Source organism: Lacerta agilis, chromosome 17 (assembly GCF_009819535.1).
Source record: "Lacerta agilis isolate rLacAgi1 chromosome 17, rLacAgi1.pri, whole genome shotgun sequence".
NCBI classification, from domain to species: Eukaryota; Metazoa; Chordata; class Lepidosauria; order Squamata; family Lacertidae; genus Lacerta; species Lacerta agilis.
The window spans coordinates 11,931,981-11,953,548 of record NC_046328.1 but is presented as its reverse complement, the minus strand read 5'-3'; the positions used below and the strand labels follow the sequence as shown (position 1 = coordinate 11,953,548).

The following is a 21,568-nucleotide window of genomic DNA, read 5'->3' as shown; positions in this document are numbered from 1 at the left end:
TAAGCCGGCATTTCCGTGTGTTGAAAACCTCAAGGGATCGCGCCTCTCACGTTCGTTCGGGCTTTAACAACAACCGCAACAAAAACCACATTTCCCAGAATGCCATTCGAACGCTCGGTCCGCCCAAGGTTTTGTTCCGTGTGAAGTTCAAATGAAGGGGGAGCGGGGAAGGCACTTGTGTTTTTCCGTCTTTTTAACGTCTCGTTTTAAATTTCACCTCTTTTTATCACAATGTTGTGCATCGGTTTGGGGTTCTGGAGGCGCTTTTTGGTGTATTTACCAGCCCAGAGAGTAGGAGGACATTAAAAAGAAACAGGTGGGTAGCCGTGTTGGTCTGCCATAGTCAAAACAAAAACTGAAGAAGTGTGCATGCACACGAAAGCTCATACCAGGAACAAACTCAGTTGGTCTCTAAGGTGCTACTAGAAAGAATTTTCGATTAAAAAGAAAGGCAGTGCCCGAACCAAACATGGCGACCACGGCGTTGCTTGCCCCTACAATGGAAAACTCCGACTTCGGGGTTGTTGGGTTTTTTGCCCACTTCTAAAACGAACAAAATGGTGGATGGGCACGCCCTCTCCTGTGACCAAAGAGTTGTTAGGTGCGACACGGAAGTGTTCTCCACAATCCTCTCTTCCGGTTTTGATGAGACTTCTTGCGGGGCAAGGTTGGCAGAAAGCGGCTATGCCTCCCTTTTTGAGCTTTGGGGAAAGCATTGTTGTCGGTATCATCCTATATTTTATAGGATTTTATACACAGCAATCAACGTAAACATGTAAATAAGATTAGCAGGGTTAGCTATTCACCCCGCAAGCGCAACCTCAGAGAATAATGATAACCTTGATCCGAACTTTTTTTCAAGTACAGGAATGATTAGTTCAAGCCCTGGTAGGAAAGGGAGCCTCTAAACCACGCCGAGGCAATTTTACATCCATTCCCTTGCATGTTTCCGCCACTCATATCTCGCAAATGGAAGCTGCCACTACCAACATGCAACCGGGAACCGGACGTCGCGTCCTACTGAGCAAGACTGCACCTCCTCTGCCCTTGCCGCTCAATTTCCCTTCTTACTGTGCGAAAAATGCTCCTGCCGGTCCTCCTCAGAACTGCCTGTTTGGGCGACGGGCGGAGAAGGGCGGAGCACACGTCCAATCAAGACGCCGGAGAGGCCGCACGGTGGGCGGGTCGGGGAGCCTATTGGGCGAGATTCGGAGCGCGGCGACCAATGGGCGAAGCCAAAGGGATTTGGCGCCTTCCTTTGAGCGGAGCCCAAATCGCCGCTTCAGTTCGCCTTCGACGCCGCCACCGCCGCCGGGATCCTCTCAGGGGATTAAAAACCCGGCCTTCTCGGTCATGTTCCTGACGGACTTTCGCAGAGATTTCTATGAGGTGGTCGTGAACCAGGTGAGCGGGGCTCCTCCCCGGCTGTGTGTGTTAGAAGGTCCCGGCCGGCCCTGCGAGATCCCCGCCGGAGAAGGCCTTGCTCAGCCCTGAAGCCCGTTGGGTGGCCTCGGTCCCCTCTGTCGATGTTGTTGTTATTACAGTATTTAGTATCTTTGCTGTCGAAGCGAGCACCTTCTTGTTCTTATGACCAGGGTGGATTTAAATCACTAGTCAGTAAGGCTTGATTTAATTATTATTTTTTTTAACAGGAAGACTTCATTCTTGCTGGTATAATCTTAATATTTACAACCAAATGAAGGTTTCATTTATGGAATAATAGATTTTCAGAGTAGTTTTTACAGTTATATAAAAAAAAACACTGATTTGGTTATAATTAGAAATGCATTGACAGGTAATTATGAAATTATTGTGAGGTTTAATAAGTTAACTCTTTATATTTGGACAACTTTTCTGCTGTTCTTTATTGGAAGGAGAAAAATAATTTCCTTAAAAACAATTTAAACAATTTATTTAACTAAAACAATAACATATGTATCCATGTTTGTTAAATGATGTAGTTAAACGATTTAAAAAAAAACTTAGACTGAGTTTTAGCACACATGAAAAACTTAAAACAAATCCTTATTTCCTGATGAGTAGCATTTGGACTATAACTTAAATACTCAAATACCTGTAGAAAACTATCTTTAGAAATATTTTTCCTCCAAAAGCATTTTATTTTAAAAATCCAATTTAAATTTTAAAAAATCCAATTTAAATTTTAAAAAAATCTGTTGTTGTTTTTTAAAAAAAACCCATTGATTTTTATCCCCCCTGCTTATTACCATACCCTCCAACATTTCTCCATTGAAATTAGGGGCATCCCATTTTTATCATCATCATCTAATTGAATATAATTATAACATTTTGTTATTGTTATTATTATCACCCCACACATCTTACTAGGTTGCCTCAGCCACTCTGGGCAGCTTCCAACATATATAAAAACAGAATAAAACCATCAAACATATTTTTTTTAAAAAAAAACCTTCCCTTCAGATGTTTTCTAAAGGTTGTATAGTTACTTATCTCCTTGGCTCGGGGGTCGCATAACTGCATACCCTCCAACATTTCTCCACTGAAAATAGGGACGTCCTAAGGAACAACAGGATATTCCAGGGTCAGATCAGAAACTGGGGCGGCCTGTATTACTAATTGCATATTTAGGCCACTTTTCCGCCCAGGGAGCTCAAGGTGGCCCACGTGGTTCCTGCCCCACTTTCCATTTCACCCTGACAACAACCCTGTGAGGTGGGTTAGGCCCAGTGAGCTTTGTGGCTAAGCTGGGGGTTTGAACCCTGGCCTCTCCCAGGTCCTGGCCTAGCACTGCGCTGAGGTGGTGCTTGTTTTTCGGGCTGGCTGACCAGGTAGAGGTTATTTATTTGTTCAGAGCTAATCCCTCAGTAAACCGGCCCTGCCATGAGGCAGAGTGAGGCTCCTGCCTCAGGCAGTGAATTCTGAGGGGTTTAAAGTGGCTAGAAAGGTGTGCTATGTGGTCTGCCTTGCAGTCCCTGAGCTAACTTGCTGCCCTATCATGGCCAGCAGTGTTAGAAATCAGTTATATAATCTAATCATCAAATGGCACTTTAAAGTTAGGTCATGGTTGCCACAATGGTGCCGGGTTTTTTGTTCTTGTTTTGCTTTTTTGCAATAGAACTTATTATTAATTCCATTTCTAAAACAGTTATATGTTAAAGAACATATCTGAAAGCCATTTACAACACATTAAAACATTAAATAAAATGATCCAGAATAAAACAAATTTAAGCTTCAAGGAAACTATTTCAGATCTTTCTGTAAGTAACATTTTAGTTACCCTAGTTGCCAGCTTGGCATCCAGAGATCTCCACATGGTTGCAACTGGATCCATGCTAGTCACCAAATGCACATGGCTATTTTCGAACACTGGCTGGCAGACCAGTAAGGCTACCCACCTCGGGCGGCATGCTCTTTACACCCCACCAGGGCATCGGCTTGGATCTTGGGGTGGGAAGCATCAGTGGTGCATCTTCCCTCGTGCCAAAAGGTCTTGTACCAGCCCTGCCAGTAGGTTCAGTGGGGCTTTTCTCCAGTTAAGCATGTATGCTAACCGTACTAACCTGCACATTGTCTACTACTACTTCAGAGGTTCACTGAGCTCAACTGGGCTTAGCCCATCCTCAGTAGCTGTTCAAATGGGATGGCCTTCTAAATCTGCTTGGCCTTTAGATGCCCAAAGTCTCCTCCTTGTTTCTGCTACAGCAGGCTAAGACAGCTGCTCCTCTGTTGTTACCAAACATGAATGAAAACACGACACAGTAAAATAAAAGGACAAGCAACCGCACTCCCAAAAGGAAAGCCCAATTCATGCTCCAGGTTGGCGTTTGCATTTCAGTACTGCAGTGTGGAAAAGCAACATCTACCAAGCAATGTAGCATGCTGGAGAGAAGGCTAGACTGTGTCCTTGTAGGATACTTTTTATACACCTTCAAGTGAAGTTTCTTTCAAGTTCTTTCTGTATCCAGAATTGTGATGAATGAAGTGGTTACAGATTGTTATTCCATAGTGTGCTGTTGTCATAGACACTAATTAAAATGTTCTCTCTTTTCTTTTTTGGTAGCGGGTGCTACTTCTTGTTGCTTCAGATGTAGATGCGTTATGTGCTTGTAAAATACTCCAAGTAAGTCTCCTTTTTATGTGCAAAAGGCAAAATGGGTGTAAACTGACCTGTGTGCAAAGATGAGAGTCTAGTTTTCTAAGATTGTATCCAGCTAAGCTCTACTGAGAGTAGACACAATGAAATTAATGGGTACAACTTTGTCGTTTCCATTTATTTCAATGGATCTACTCCATTGTATGTAACCCAGCATGAAAGTTTTTGTTGCTTGATGGGAGAGATGGGAATCTGCGGCCTTTTTTTGGCCAGTTAAAATACTGTCACCTGATAAGCAAAACTATATCTAAATTAAGCAGTGTTTTATCTTTAAACTGCCTTGAGTTCCTTTCAAGGAAAAAGATGGAGTATATAGAAGTATATTATTATTACTATTAAATTTCTATACTGCCTTTCCTCTGCGAATCACAGGCTTCACAATATAAAAACACAAAAATACAGGCCAAAGTAACAAACAAAAACAATCACACACCAGTTTAAAAGGCCATAGATTGTTTAATTAGCCAAAGGCTAATAAGCAGAGGAATCCTTTTCACACTTATATTATTTGGGACACATTACCATATTTAGAGTGCAAAACATGCACTAAGAAATAGATTATTAAACAATGTTTTATTTACAGAACTCTGTGAATTTTTGATTGCTTGGATTCTTGTGCTGGTCTTCAAGTAAATCTTATTTATTTTTATATGACAGTGTGATAAATGTTTGGCCTTGTTCAAACTGCTGTTGAGCAAAAGCCATAAACTGCAATACTATACAAATGGTGATGGCTTGCCTACCTCTTCCTCTAAAATGTCACTTTCATTTCTTTTGAGGCTTTATTTCAGTGTGATCATGTGCAGTATACTTTAGTCCCAGTATCTGGATGGCAAGAACTTGAAACTGCATTTCTTGAACATAAAGATCAGGTAAGAACATAATTAGGATTTTTTAAAAAGCCATTTCCTTTCTAGTATCTCATGTTATAGCGCTATGTGTATTTGATAAGAAGGAAATCCTATTAATTCCATTGGTGCTTCCTCCCAAATAATTCTACATGTGATTACAGTAGTCCAGCCCATTCCTATGAAGAGTTAGCATATGAAGCTAAACCAGATCATTGATCCACATAATGTAATATTCAGTGGCTCTCCAGAATTTCATTTGCTAGCCCTACTTGGAGATGCTAAATAACAAACCTGAGGGCTTTTGTATGCAACATAGATGCAGTATCACTGAGTTATATACCTTCTCCACATGCGACTGATTCTGCAAGAGAGTTAATTACTTTTTATTGCTGTGGGTGGCCTGAGTTATCAGATTAAACATTGTCATGTTAGATTCTGTTGTGGACAACTTAGAGGAAGACTCTAATTACATTCTGTCGTCCCAGGGAATTAGCTATATTTTCTCTCAGGAAACGTAAAGAGCTAATATTTCATAATAGCCCTGAGGATATGAGACCAAAGGAAGCATTAATCTTTTGGATATGGGCCAGCATTTCATAAACAACAACAGTCTTGCTTGCATATTAATATGACTTCCTTATTTACAGTTCCAGTATTTTGTTCTCATAAATTGTGGTGCCAATGTTGATCTACTTGATGTCCTTCAACCTGAAGAAGACAGTGTTTTCTTTGTCTGTGACACACACAGGCCTATCAATATAGTGAATGTTTACAACGAGCCACAGGTAAATTCTGCTTCTTGAGAAAATAGTTGATCGGAATCCATTAATATTGTGAAAGATAGGAGTTTATAGGTGGGTCCTTTAGTTCTAGACATACTCTGGCTCCTTAAACTGGCATGGGTGAAATTCCATTAGCTTGTCTTGTTTTATAGATTATAAATTCCGTATTAATTTGTTAATCATATTATATGACTTTTGCTGTAGTGATGCTTAGTTTAGTTAATTTTTTGGTTGCTGTTTAGCTAATAGTGTTTTATAAATTGTAATTGTTTTATTGATTTGTTAATTTTTTGTTAATTATCTTTCACTTGAATCGTTATTTCATTAAAATGTTTTATTTAATTAAGCATTTTCTTTTACTAGATCAAACTATTGGTAAAGCAAGATGATGACCTTGAAATTCCTGCCTATGATGACATCTTTAGGGATGATGAGGAGGAGGGTGATTCTGGTAATGAAAGTGATGGATCAGAGCCTTCAGGAAAGCGGAGGCGATTTGAAGAGGTTAGTTCCTTAAATCATCAAAGCTTAAATAAAATATACTCATGTATTAAAGGGAAATAATTGTTTCTGTCACAGGGCAGAGTTTATAAATAGGCGTTCATAATTTACTAGCTGCTTTGCTATGAGGAAGTGAAGGAAGATGCACTAAGCAAGCAAATGGGTTATTGGTTTTTCTTAGAACCTCATTCTATATAAACATAAAAACTACAAGTTCAGGGAGTTAGAATTCAGTAGGCGACTGTTCTTTCATGCACTACTTGCAGGACTACTCTATAATCCGTTGTGACAAGGACAGAGAAGGGAATTGTAATTTGCTGTTCTAATCTATAGGAAATAGTGGAAAGAACAATGAAAAGACGGCAAAGAAGAGAGTGGGAAGCACGCAGGTATGTCTTCAGATTATACACATTATACCTCTGTTGCTCTGTCTAATGGTAAAATTGAGATTGCAAGCTCTGAAATATTGACGTGGTTAGTGCATCATAGAAAGTGAGTCTATATTCCTTTTTTAAAAATTGCTTAGCTTATATATCTTGAAGAAAAAGATCTATGCTCAGCAATTGTGTTTTAAAATATGTTATAGGTTCAAATATAGCCCTCGGGCAATTACATTTTGAGCAGAGGTTGGCCGGCCATCAGCCATGGGTGCTTTAGTTGAGTTTCCTGCATTGAAGGGGGTTGGACTATATGACCCTTTGGGGTTCCTTCCAACCCTATGATTCTATGATGTGGCATTAATTGGATGAAAGGATATTACCAAGGATAGAAATTGGTCACCTTCAGTAGGAAAGGCTTTGTTGATTACCTCTTTGATTGTGTTTCCTCCCCAAATCCAAATACAGTGGAACCTCGGTTTTTGAACGTAATCCGTTCCAGAAGACCCTTCAACTTCTGAAATGTTCGGAAACTGAAAGCGGAAGCCTCAGTACAATAGGGAAACTCAAAACGGAAGCCACGTGGCATGTTTGGCTTCTGAAAATGGTTCAAAAACCAAAGCAGTTACTTCCGGGTTTTCAGCATTTGAAAGCCGAAACATTCAACCTCTGAGAACCTCGAAAATTGAGGTTCCACTGTATTTCTTATGGGTACACGATCTCCTGCGCACAATTTTTTTTGGCCTGTATAGACTCCCCAGTTGCTTCAGTGGAGGCAGCAGTTATAATATATATATGTAAGGTTTTCAGTGGCTGCTCATAAGTAACCAGCCTGATGCCGAGGTTTCTGAAACTAGGTTTCTTTATTGTGCAGCTATAAAAAAGACGTCCAGCTCATCCTTCGGCAGAGTCCGGGAATGACCCCTTCCGGTTCTTTGCCCAGCATAAAAGCCGCAGGATGTGGAACCCCCGCCTACCCCCTCTGCGTCTTTCCCCCCTGCGCAAGTGGGGAGACGGAAGAGGTGCCTCCCCTCCAGCCTCTGCTTGGTGCGCGGGCTCTCCTTCCCTGTCAGAGCCCCGACTCCTACTTCCCAGTCCCATCTCTCCCTCCCCACTAGAGGGATCACTGCCTTCCTCACTGGAGGAAGATGAATTGCTCAGCAGTTGGGGCGGGGGCTCGCGATACCGATAAAGCCCTGGCAACTCCTTGCCTTGAGGCGAGGGCAGCCCCCTTACAATATAGCTGGATCTAGTGTTTCCTTGCATGAAAATAAACAGGGCAACCTTTGCATGTAAGAGCTCTGCGTACACAGTGGAGCGCTTTTGATTGGGTTGGCTCTCTTTTTCCACATTACATAGTGGAAATATTTTTTTTACAAGTTTAACCTTTTGTACATAACAATTGTTGGAGTACAGTGTTCTTTGTCCACTAGTGGAAGAGCCTTTGCGCTAGTGGAGGGCAGCGTTTAAAAGCTGCGGAGCAAAAGAACCCAAAGCAACAATTACACTAGCAGAAGCTTGTTTTTCAACAGATGGTTCTTGTTGTGCAAACTGATTTGTAAACTGCTCTGAAGTTTTTTCTACAGCCATGTGCCGTATAAATTTTATGAAATAAATAAATAAATATTCAGTTATGTACTTGTGTTTTCCCTTGCACAACGACAGTCCTTCAGCATAACTATATAGCTAAGTGCCTTTAACTTACTGCTACATTGGACTTCTTTCTGTTCTTCAGGCAAGAAATTCTGTTTGACTATGAGCAGTATGAATATCATGGGACTTCGGTAAGTATCAAATATCAGTGTCAGCAGACCATGAAGGAGAACCTTTTTTTTTCAAGTGAAGATTTTATTACTTTGCAAAATTAATAACAGTTAGTTCAGGAAGCCTTACTTTGTGGAAAGCAAGCTTAGCTAGTAGCACCATAGTATATTCTTTATAAACAAATTACAGTATGTCTGGTTTTCTTGTCATGCCACATCTTTAGAAAGGTCCCTGACCCTCTTCTTGGGTATACATTTTTGCAGTAGCTTACCATTTTTGTGAGAATGGGGAAACATTTGAACCATGTTGCTTTTCAGGGATAAATAAGTTTAGCAATTAGTGTTACTTATGCACAAACAATAAGAGAATGATTTCTAATGGGAGTGCATCTTCACTTCAGGGAAATACTATATTGGGAACACACACACACAAATTCCTGAATGCCAAGATAAAGTTTGGCAAAAGACACACACACCAAGAACTCTGGCCAGAAATTTCAATACTAGAATCCTACTCATGAGTTGCAGTCAAATAAAGGTATATATTCTGGTAAGAGTTACAGGCTTGTAAATTCTAACAGAAAAACAGCTTTAAAGCCACATACGTATAATTCGTTACAATGTAGAACATAAGAGGTTTGACTCAACAACAAATGATGTATAAGTCCAAAAGTATTCAAAAAGTCGTTTTGTATGTGGAGCCGGAGTCGAGAGTCGATTCAAAGAAAGAACCCAGCACAGAGCCCTGTTTCGGTATGAATTCCTTCGTCAGCTAATGTGTGAGTTCGTGTTAGTAAAGTACCATGCGTTTTCAGTTTTCCACGTTTTCAGAGACACGTTGATCGCTTCATACGTAGACACTACATTTGAAAAACATAGAACCACTTGGTACTTTTCTAACACGAACTCACACATTAGCGTGGAAATACAGGCTGCTAGATCTTTAAAACATGCCCTTGTGAATTCCAAAACTTCCCTCTTCCCCCATTATAGGAAAAAACCACACATTTGATAGGTTAAAAATTGGTTTACTTACAAACTTTTCAAAGGCCTGATTACTGTACTTCATAAAATTGCACAGGTGGTAAAACGTGGGTTAGTTACAAAGTGGTGAAAGTTCCTAAATATTGGTATAGGAACTCAAGATTGGCTTGTGAGAGGCATGCAGTCTGAGTTGGAGCAACCAGCTCAGACCTCCTCACATGCTGGGCTTCATAGGCAGACAGGGGGTAAAGAGAGGCATGATTACCTAGTTCCTCCCAAGGTGAGAAGAAGCTAAAGTAGCAGGATAGCTTACTGTATGGTATTAACCCCTTCATGTGTTAATTACACATAAGCATGTTGGTTATGTGAGGCTTGTTATGTCCCAAACTTTGGTGATGATATGAGCTACATATTCAGCTGCCCCGACAGACTTCTGAGTGGTGGTGCTGTATTCTGAACGTGCAGGTGAGGGGAGGGAGCCGAAAGCTCAGGTCACTCCTGTACAGTTTGAGGCTGAGCTCTTGTCTGCTGCTGCTTTCAGAAATGAGCAACAACAGTTAATAACAGATGTTGTAATTAGTAGTTTAGTTTCTGGAGAGTCTTAACAAGCCATGGCTGCCCCTTGCTTTTGATAAGAGTAGTAACACTGGCCCTGCTAGATGCTGAAAACATTTGCTTGTGTGGAAAAACCTGTCCTTCCCCAATCATACTCAGCTATTAATTGTTTTTTTTTTTCCTCTTGTAGTCTGCCATGATGATGTTTGATTTGGCATGGATAATGTCTAAAGACTTAAATGATATGTTGTGGTACGTAATTTAGTTTGTGATAGTAGTATTGCTGACTTGCTTCCAGATGTGTTCCAACCTGTATAGAAATGCCCCTGCCAATTGCTTTACCGAAGAGGAAAATCCATTGAAAGCATTTCTGATTGTGCTCTTACGGATGTCATATGAACTACTACAGGGTATTTCAAGTTTTTTAGGGTGGGATCATAATCCCTGATGTTTTACTAAACATGTTTTGTTTAATGGTGGAATTCTACAAATGAGACCCTCCATTTGATACAGCGTTCGAAATTTGCCAGGCACATTTTGCACCTGACTATCGGCCACTTGCGACCAAGTGAAGATGCCCGGGCGCCAGGAGGGCACCTGTTGTCTCTGGGCTGTCCTGGCATCTTGACTGTTTTCACACCCTAGCAACACATCCTGTAGAATTCTGTCTGATATTTTATCTGCACTATCAGATTGAATTTCAGGAACCAGAAAGACATATTGGAAAATACAACTTTTGAGCCGTCTGGCCCCCAAATGGCAACTAGGCATTCTGTTTTGGCGACTAACCCTGGTTTAAGGAGCCATTTGGCGCCTAGCTTATATATGAGTTTCTAACACTGGTTGTATGCTATTAATAAGGCAGATATAAAAGGAAATGTCCTTGAGGCACAGGCACTAAATGTCATTCATAGCTATATGTATTTTCATACATTTCTGTCCATTTAATAATTGCTTCCTTTAAAACAAGATGATTTAGCAATAAAAACATCTCATACATCAAAACAATTTCAAATCCAGTAGAGATACATCCAGAATCCTGATATTTCCAGTTAAAAGGAACCCAGAGACCAGAATTGGAAAAGGCTTCTGCCAATTGAAATAGGCAGATCTGGGTAGTTCTACCAGTAGTCTGAGTTGGTATGAAGCAGCTTCAAATGTTCCATTGGAAAGTGTGGGGAAATACTTTCTACTTGCTAGTTAGGCATACCTGTGCGTACCTGAAAGCTTATCTGAAATATTTAAAGTGAAGTCCTAGACATGTCTACTTGGAAATAAGTCCCATTGAGTTCAATGGTACTTACTCCCCGGTAAGTATGTATAGCAGCTTTCTATCCTGGTGCCCTCCAGATGTTTTGAAATATAAATCGCATCCCTGATTATTGGCCATGCTTACTGGACTGATGGGAGTTGTATGATGGAGGTAGGCTAAGGTATAGAATTGCACCTTAAAGTCTTCGGGGAACCTTTTAAATATTTGTTCACTATTCAGTCTCAGCAGGGACAGATAGAATATCTATAAATTCTTGATTAAATTGATTTGATTTGCTTTTTAGGTGGGCTATTGTTGGACTAACGGACCAGTGGATTCAAGACAAAATCACTCAGTAAGTGTTAGCTGCTTTGGGCGTCCTTGTGATTGGACAGAAAGAGGGATTTAAAGAAGTAACTAATTTTATTTTAAAAAAATTGAATCCTTTAATTTATTCAATTATGGTGAGGACAGAAATTATTTTTTAAAGCGGCATGCCCGTTTCATGTGTTATGAGCTATTCCCTATTCTGCAATGAACTGGGAAACTTGTTTTCACTGAGAAGCACAGTATTTATAGCTTTTGCTAAGACTGCATTGTATTTGAGAGACAATAGACTTCATTCCTTTATAACGTCAAAGGAATTTTACAGCATGCATTTTACTGGCAAGCTGTTTCTAATGAATTGACTTCTTTCCACATTGAATATCCCAAAAGCAGGAATGGTCAAACTTTATTGCCTTTACTATAGAACCCTGCACTCCACCAATCAGAGCTAGTTGCAAAACAGTGGGTGAGGGTGGCCGACATATATTACCTTAGCATTAACTTAGAAAATGTATTTACTGTTGTCAAACATAAACCCTTGCAAATCTGCTCATCTCCTAGAGATCTACTGGTAGATATCAGTATATTTTTTTGCTCATTCTTTCTCCAGAAGATATTTAATATTTAAAAGGCAGATAATAGAGCTGTGGGGAAAAGAGACTGAAGTAACTATTTTGTATCTGTTTTCTTTATAAAAAGAATGAAATACGTAACAGACATTGGATCTCTACAGCGGCATGTATCTCGGCATAACCATCGCAACGGGGATGAAGAAAATTCTCTTTCTATTGACTGCATGAGAATAGCATTCGAATATGAGTATCCTTCTAAATATGGGGAAATATTTCTAAGACTTGGATTAAGTGGTTTGTAGTACCCGTTGTTGCCTTGCCTTTGGTATGTGAATGGTTCTATTTCATAATGGCACTATTTCAAAGCAACCCGTTTATTGGAGCACAAGCAAATGTTGAACTCAAGCACTCTTGCCTTCCCTTTCCCCTCTGGAAACTGGTCTCCAAAACCAGGAAAGTCCCTCAACAGCCAGACGTAGGAGAGGGAGGACTTGGGGTTGCCATTTGTTCATGTTCCAACAAACTATGGTTTATTGAAGCAGCCCTGTCATATCTGAAGCAGGTCATTGTGATCCAGACAAGTCATTTTGAACTAGAATGTAATAGGTGTTTTTTTTTTTTTTAATCCAACCTGCTGTCATTATTTTTCCTAATTCTTATTGATGGTCTTAGCTTGTGCCTTGCGCTCTATCAACATTGGTCTCTGTATGAAAGCCTCTGTAATACCTGCTACACTTCTGCCAGCTTCAAGCTTTGGTCTGTGCAAGGTCAGAAGAGACTGCAGGAATTCCTTGCTGATATGGGGTGAGTTAATAAGGAGATTTTAAATAAATAAGTAGTTTATATATAATATATAGCAGCATCAGTGTGTGTGGCACTTTTACAAAGTTCAGGAGAACGGGTCCTTGTTCTGAATTGTTTACAAGAGAAAGCACATCATAGGGGATACAACATAGAAAGGGGAGCAAAATGGAGAAAAGGATAATGGGGGATTTGCATTTATTTCAGTTAACAGGCTTATTCACAGTAGGGCATGGGGACTAGGGCAGTGATGGGGAACCCCTATGCCCGACTGATTCCCTGCCCACAGCAGGGTTTGTAGGCATTCCCAATCTGCTGATTGGCAGTGTCTGCAAAGCCCTCTGCCTTTGCGCTTGCCCTTGCAGATTGATTTCCAATTGTGCAGGGAATGAAATACTTCATCTGCTGTCATGGTGATGTTAGGTGATTGACAGGAGTGCCCTGCAGATCTTGGGAGAGGTCAGGATCTGGAGCACTAGCTGGATCCAGTTCACTGGCCCTGGACTAGGGGATTGAGACAAAGGATTTGCAGGAATGGTTTTGAAGGTGGATTTTGAAGGAAGCAAGAGGAAGCATTGCATGGATAATGTTGCATGTAGGCTTTTGCATAAGGGGCAAAAGGAGAATTGGGAGAGTCATTTGGATGGCTGAAGGTAGTGGAGCTTCAGTAAAGGTCATGAGCAAGGCTGCCAAGCCAGGTGAAGTTTGACGTTCTTTCACCTAGACTATTGGGAACCTCTCCAAAAATTCCCATGTTTAAACTCTAGCATCTCCAGGTACAACTGGTCTGAAATCATGCTGTTCATTGTAGACATTACCAAGCTATATGGCCTTATGGCTTGATTCAGTTTAAGGCAGTCTTCTATATTCAGTTAGAATACAGCCATTAACTAACCAGCAATAGTTTTTGAGTAATGAACACAAAGAGATTGTGACTTGGCAGACTTGCTTCATCACTGAAAATGTGATCACTTCCCTGTCCCCACTCCTCTCCCTCAGCTTACCTTTGAAGCAAGTAAAACAGAAATTCCACTCTATGGACATTTCCTTGAAAGAGAATCTACGGGAGATGATTGAAGAATCTGCAAATAAGTTTGGGTAAAACACTTTTTTACGTATTTGGAATTCTTAGTAAACCTTTTCATCTCTGTATGATGACCTAAATGTGTGTTGTAGCCTGCCTGGACTGAGGGGAAGCAGAAACCCACCCTCACCCATAAATTTCTCATAAACTTTCAACCAACCGTTGAACAGTTCATCAATTTTTTAAAAGGCTAAAGCACTTCTAGCAGGCATGCTATACCATGTCCCCTTGCTGTTTAAAGGTAAAGGGTCCCCTGACCATTAGGTCCAGTCGTGGACGACTCTGGGGTTGTGGCGCTCATCTCGCTTTACTGGCCGAGGGAGCCGGCATACAGCTTCCGGGTCATGTGGCCAGCATGACTAGAGCAGTACCTATCTTTCTACTTGCACTTTGACGTGCTTTCGAATTGCTAGGTGCTGTTTACTATTTCTCAAATGTTTTTATTTATTACATTTATATCCCACCTTCAAAGGGTCTTAGGGTAGTATATTTAGCATGGAGATAATAATGCAAACCTAATTTGCAGGGTTGTTTTAGTGATTTCCAAAGTAACATGATTTTTTAAATGCGTATGATTTTTTTGTGTGTGTGCCTAGGGGGGAAAAATACTATTTAGAAAGTAGTGCTCTAAAAGGAACTATTTGGCTGTTGATTGGACTAGCTGCCCTGATATCACAGAGATGGCAGGGCAGGCAGAGTTCTTCAGCTGCCACCAGCTGAACTGAGCTGATCTAATCTAATCCTAGAGAGGGTCAAGGCAAGCAGAAAGTGTTAAGCCAAGGAAATGAGGATTGGAGCAGGGAAATGCCTAGAAAAATGAGAGGAAGAGGAAAAGAATAAGGAAAACTGAGAGAAAGACAAGCTCCTACATATTGCCATGAGCTACATAGGGAAGGGATTCAGGTGGACAGAGTTTTGTTATTAGGTAGTCTTCCAGAAATGGCCTTTAGAACATTAAATTCATGATTGCTTTAACTATTTTCATGGTGTGTATATATAGTATGTTTAGTGCTAAGACAGCAGTAGGAATTTAAAAAAACGCTTTTAACATCTCTCCGTTGGCTTAATTTGGTTTTGCAGAATGAAGAATCTAAGAGTACAAACCTTCAGCATCCAGTTTGGTTTTAAAAATAAATTTTTAGCAAGTGATGTAGTTTATGCAGCTGCTTCTTTAATGGAGAACATGGAGAAAGACGAAAGTGGAACTGACAATTTCATCAAAGCTTTGGATAGTCTTTCCAGGTAACACACATAGTTTTTCAAGCTCATCCAAATCTGCTTTATTTTTAAAAAAAGTTTTTTTACCCACAACTGATTGGCAGTAAGGCACTGTAAACTGTTACATCAAAGATTCAAGGTCAATATCCTGTAAGAATGTTCCAAGCAAGTGGTTACTGATAATAAATTAAGAAGTCTTCAGTACAAGTTTTTCTCTTCTCTGGTAAAGTAAGCTTCTTTCTGTTTTCCTTTTTTTCAGGAGTAACCTGGACAAGTTGCGCCAAGGGCTGGAACTAGCCAAAAAGCAACTTCGTGCAATTCAGCAGACCATAGCCAGCTGTATATGCACCAATCTTGTAATCAATCAGGGACCGTTCCTTTACTGTTATCTCATGGAGGTAAAATTTGCCTGGACTTGTTTCTCAGTTCTGTGCCGTACTTTTAAAACACTTCATTTACGTTAACAAGCTTGAAGTTCAAAACCAAGTGGTTTTAGCTTCACACACTTAACACATGCTGTATCTACAGCTTTTCAGGGCCAAACTTAGATTAAATGGTGAAAGTGCTTTTAAAAGAAATGTAAAAGAGATGAGAGATCTGATTGCAAATCCGCAATGTTTGGCCCTGCATTATGGAGCCCAGGAGAGTGCAGTGTTTTGTCCTTTAACATCTTAAGATTTGAAAACGGGGCTTAGAGTGAAACTTGCAAGGATGCTGGTCACTGTACACTTCATTTTAACTGTCTTTAGTATTGTATTTTTTAAATTGTTGCAACCTGCCCCAGGGAGTTTGTGGTGAAGGGCAGGTAAGAAATACTATACGTAGATGGTGGTAGATTTGTGATCCAGGAGGTTCAAGTAATCACCTTCAGGAAAGCAGCTGCACAATTCAACTTTTATTTATCATAATAATAGCCCTGCATGCTGCTTGACAAGAACCTTTTGAATCTCAGCAAGAGAATCTGTTGGGGAGAAAAAAGACCCAGTGGCCTGGTATACATGTAGAAGCTCTGGCACACATCTAAAAGGACCACCTGCCTATAGCCTGTCTATGGAAATTACTGCCTTTTGGGGGCAGGTTTAGTAATTATATCTCTTTTTTTTCCTTCCCAGGGCACACCAGATGTGAAATTGTTCTCCAGACCAGTATCGTTATGCCTGCTTAGTAAATACTTACTCAAGTCATTTGTTTGTTCTGTAAGTAATTTTCTGTTCCCCCTTCTGGGTTTGCTTAAGTAACGCTGGTGTTCTGTGTCTAGCAGTGTTGCTCAGACAAGACCTCTTCCCACAGCACAATAGGGCGGTGGAGCAATTTTCAGAGATCTGCTCTCTGTCCTGCAGTCGCCACACCCACATGATCTGCTCCAAGAGCTCCTTTACACCTCTTGAACACATTTAAAGGAGGGGGATGTTGAGTGGCCCTGCTGGATACAACTCATCATCTCCATGATGTTGAGCAGCACAATTTTCTTTTAATATGCACTCCTAAAGAGAAGCGGGCTGAAGTGATATATAATTGTACTCATAACGACCAAATTACAAAGCACATGACTTGAAATGCATACAGTAAGCCTGCAACTTACTCAGTGGTTATATTTCGGGGATCACACCTAAAGCCAAAACCGTGTATAGTCAAAAAACATTGGGTGCAATGGTGGGTGGGATTGGCAAAGTCATTTTTCCTGGGGGTCTGTCCCCTTTTTCTTTTTTTAATTTTTGTTTTTCCAAGTGCATAAAGCTGAATGCACACAAGTTAAATGTGTGTATGTTGTGGGTTTACTGTAGTTGAATTTAATGTGCAGATTTTAAAAAAGCAAATAGCGCCAGTGATGCTACTGTGAAATTTACTCACAATACAAATGGCACTTTCAGGCGAGCGATTTATCTTAGGTTAGGGGCAAGGGGCGAAAGGGTTAAATTCTTCCCTCCTCATTTGCTGCAATTTAATATAACTTCTTACTTTCGCTCTAGAGTTAGATGTGAAGGCCCGGGTGGGGAAAAGGAACAATGCAGGGAGAGCCCGCACCCCCCCACACAATTTTTCTGTTTTTCTCCAGGCTTTCTCATGTGTACCCTAAATTAATTCAAGAACTGACTTAAACAAGGCATTGTATTGGAAGAGTAATACTACAGGACAGTTTTATTTCTGAGCATAATGTGTTGGTTGATGTCTTTTTATTCATTTGGTAAGGCAAAACATTGCAAATCTACAAAAGGAGCAGGTTTTCGACCTTTCCAAAGAAAAGCACATTCAAAAAAGTATTATCCATTTCATCCACCATAGTGCTATAACAATTTCTGTTTTTAAATTTTATTAAATTGCATTTTAAGCAATTTAGCATAGCATTTAAACTATTTTTATTGCAAGGCACGTGTGAGTTCCTTTTAAATACGGGTAAGATAAAATCTGATAAACCTAGCAGAGCAGTAAGTATAAATAAATATCTGTGTGCGTGATTACTGGAAACGACGTCTGTCTGGTTACTGCTGCCTAAGGAACCTCAAAACGTCTAGCGAACGTTTGATCTATAATCCTTTTTAGATAACTTTAACCCCCAAATTAACTCCTCATCAGTGCTTTAAAAAGCAGAGCTGAAGTTTTATGATTCTGTCTTTGAAGTTTATGTAATCAATGTGCTTTCTGGTTTCCAGACAAAAAACAAGCGCTGTAAGCTGCTGCCGATGGTTATGGCCGCACCAATGGACATTGAGCAAGGCACAGTGATCATGGTGGGGATTCCGCCTCATCTGGAAAGCTCAGACAAAAAGAAGTACGAGTTTTATTTGCTGGCCCCTTTTGATAAGATACTCCATAAACTGAGCTGGCTGTTCCAAGTCTGATCGTTGTTCTGGAGTGTGTGAGAGGGGGGCGGGGGAGGGAGAAACCACAAATATGCATTTGCAGTGAAATAGGCCAGCTCTGTATGGTTGTTTGGCTGCATGCTGAGAACTAGCCTGGTGTACTGGCTTGCATTTTGCACTTGAACCAAGGAGACTCAAGTTCAAAACCTTGCTTAAGCCACGACATCCACTGGGTAATCTTGAGCCATTCACTCTTTCAGTCTAACTTACCTCGTATTGTTATTGCAAAGATGAAATGAGGTATTGGCAAAGATGAAATGAGGTATTACCTGAACTCTTTGGAGGAAAGGAAGCGTGGCAGTGCTTTGCTCAATTTGCACAGTTGCCATTTTTGCAGCTTGTTAAATTTAAGCTGTTGTATCAAATGATTTTGCACTTGTGTGCAACATGGGGCACCTGGATTTTGGCAATCCCCTACAGCCTCCCACATTCCCCGAAAAACTGCTCCTGGGGGTTGGAGGACTTTCTGGAGCAGTATGGGGGGGCTGTAACAAGGGGGAAGATCAGCGCTTCACTCTAGAACCAAATACAACCGTCTAAGGGCTATAGCCCTTAGACCAGGCATAGGCAAACTCCAGCCCTCCAGATGTTTTGGGACTACAACTCCCATCATTCCTAGCTAACAGGACCAGTGGTCAGGGATGATGGGAATTGTAGTCCCAAACATCTAGAGGGCCGGAGTTTGCCTATGCCTGCCTTAGACGGTTGCATTTGAGGTGCGTGTGCTTATTTAATAGATGCTTGGGGTACTTTTTAGAGAAAGGCTAAATGCTTGTTGACTTTTCCTTTCCGGGGAAATGCAAAATGCTTGTTTTTCTCTCCCTCTCTAGCTTTTTCGGAAGAGCATTTGAAAAAGCTGCAGAGAACACCAGTTCTCGGACTTTACACAACCATTTTGACATGTCTAGTAAGTAAATGCTGCATATCTTATATAAGCTAGTGCATCAGCAACTTTTAGGCTTTTCCATGCATGCCTTTGTTTACTTGTTTTTTTAATGAGGCACATTTCAGAGAAAATTGCTCAAGTCTGAGTACTTTACTAAGTATTTGTAAGCTTGTAAAAGAGCTGTGGCAGTCAAACATCACTGAGACTTGGAATGTGCACCAGGAGCCAACAATTTCCTTCACCTACTGATGTGCCCTAAAACATCAGCTCCAAGTATTAATTGGCAGTGAAGTAGTGCAGCTTCTAGTTTTAAAGTTTCAAGCATGCACACTCATCAGTTGATGAGCACAAGACCAACTGATGACTGGCATGCATGGAAAAAGTAACCCCACATCATACATCACAGACTAATGACCTGACATTCGTTCAACTAAAGTGCTTTTTGGTGGGAACACTTGATACATTTATCTTTGAGTGTGAGTCATTGGGTGATTTGATTGATGATCATGTATGTATGTATGTATGCATGCACTATGAGGAAATATTACAAAGTTGGGAGCTTTTTGCTCTAGGGAAAATAGTAAGAGTGGGAAGTAACAGAGGCACATCAAATTATGTATGATGTAGATAAAGTGGATAGAAAAGCCTTTTCTCCCTCATAGTTTTAGAGTCATCCAATTAAGTGGAAGAGTGGGACATTGAGGAAGAGGAAGAATGTCACACAGGGCATAGTTAAACTGAAATTCTCTACCACAAGAAGTGGTGATGGCCACTAACTTGGACATATTTAAAATGGGATCAGGCAAATTAAGGGAGGATAACGCTCTCAGTAAGGGACGCGGGTGACGCTGTGGGTTAAACCACAGAACCTAGGGCTTGCTGATCAGAAGGTCAGTGGTTCAAATCCCCACCACGGGGTGAGCTCCTGTTGCTCGGCCCCAGCTCCTGCCCACCTAGCAGTTCAAAAGCACGTCAAAGTACAAGTAAATAAATAGGTACCGCTCCAGCGGGAAGGTGAACGGCGTTTCCGTGCGCTGCTCTGGTTCACCAGAAGCGGCTTAGTCATGCTGGCCACATGACCCGGAAGCTGAACGCCAGCTCCCTCGGCCAGTAACGTGAGATGAGCGCCACAACCTCAGTGTCGGACACGACTGGACCTAATGGTCAGGGGTCCCTTTACCTTTACCTAATGCTCTCAGTAGCTACTAATCATGATGACTGTTAAGTAGCATCAGGGTCAGGGTAGCATGCCTCTGAGAAACAGTTGCTGGAGAACAACCGTTAAGAGAGAATTGCTGTCCAACTTGTGGCCTTCCTGCAGACATGGCTGACCACTGTGGAAAAAGTGGCTTTTCTTAGGTTAACTAGTCCCAAAATGAACTCTGCATGTGCAACGGTTACCAGTTAATACTGGCAGCGGTGGCTTCTAAATGGACCTTTAGCAATGTAGAGTGACTGGGGAAACCCAGCCAGATGGGCAGGGTATAAGTAACAAATTATTATTACTGCCAGAAAATGTTTAAATCAAGTTGTCACTGTAATATAGAACAGGTCCCTCATGCTGTGATATGTTATCTCTCCAGTATTTGTGCCGTTACAGACATTTCTTTTATTGTTTTAGTTATTGAATTGAAAATGGAAGATCGGAGCAAATTTCTGGATGCACTTATTTCTCTTTTGTCCTAGTGGTAAGATGGTGCTGAAGGAGAATTTCTTTTTAAACCATTGAATCTTGAACAATTTTAGAACTCATTAAAATGCATCTGATTGTGTTCTATTTTTAAAAGCTTTGTCTTTCTCCTTTTGTAAGGTCTTGATACCGTTTTATCTGTGAGTTTTACCTTATGTATATGGAATTTGTAAATAGCACTTATCTTATCTCTACCCTGTTTGGTTTGTATAGCTTTGATGTAAACCTATTTTAAAGCATTGGGTGTTTAGATGTAGCCAATGCTGGTTTGTTCTTGAAAAATTTAATCAAATAAATTTTTCATTTTATTTCTTGGTTGGTGTAAAATCTCTGTGCTATCTGATGATGCTGTGAACATCAATATTTTGCTAATCTACATATTACAAAAAATGGGAATACAGACCATTTCATTTTATACTTAGGGTGTGCCATGCGTTTCACTTAGCATGAACTGGTCCACCAGTATTCAGAATTTGTAATGTGCTTTTGAATGCTTTGGTATGTTTTTGCTTCTATTTATTTTTATTTTGCAATGTTTTTATACCACTTAATCAACAAAATATCTCTACTCCATTGTACTTGGTTGGCCACATGATTTATTGCTACTTTCCAAGTTGTGGATATTGGCTGCGTCTATGACAGTAACATTGTGTGCTTCGGTTTGTTTGTTTTTTTCCATCCAGTCTTCAGTTTCTTTCCCCATCTCCGTCCCCCTCTATGATGAAGCCCATGGGTTTGTCTAGGGCATGGGGTCAGCAAACTTTTTCAGCAGAGGGCTGGTCCACTGTCCTTCAGACCTTGTGAGGGGCCAGACTATATTTTGGAGGGGGAGAAATGAACAAATTCCTATGCCCCACAAATAACCCACAGATGCATTTTAAATAAAAGCACGCATTCTACTACTCATGTAAAAACACTCTGATTCCTGG

At 40.7% G+C, this 21,568-nt stretch overlaps 1 protein-coding gene across 1 annotated transcript; it reads left to right on the top strand.

Moving 5' to 3' along the window:
• Positions 1 to 1,290: 1,290 nt before the first annotated feature.
• On the top strand, positions 1,291 to 20,947 carry CDC45 (cell division cycle 45). The gene is made up of 18 exons (XM_033174953.1): positions 1,291 to 1,404; positions 4,043 to 4,102; positions 4,915 to 5,007; positions 5,634 to 5,771; positions 6,132 to 6,272; positions 6,603 to 6,658; positions 8,382 to 8,430; positions 10,139 to 10,200; positions 11,505 to 11,555; positions 12,227 to 12,346; positions 12,772 to 12,903; positions 13,900 to 13,998; positions 15,065 to 15,226; positions 15,462 to 15,600; positions 16,315 to 16,398; positions 17,854 to 17,972; positions 18,894 to 18,970; positions 20,571 to 20,947. Exons 1-18 carry the CDS (start codon positions 1,354 to 1,356, stop codon positions 20,633 to 20,635), a joined length of 1,698 nt encoding a protein of 565 aa, XP_033030844.1. The 5' UTR covers positions 1,291 to 1,353; the 3' UTR covers positions 20,636 to 20,947.
• The last annotated feature ends 621 nt before the right edge of the window (positions 20,948 to 21,568 follow it).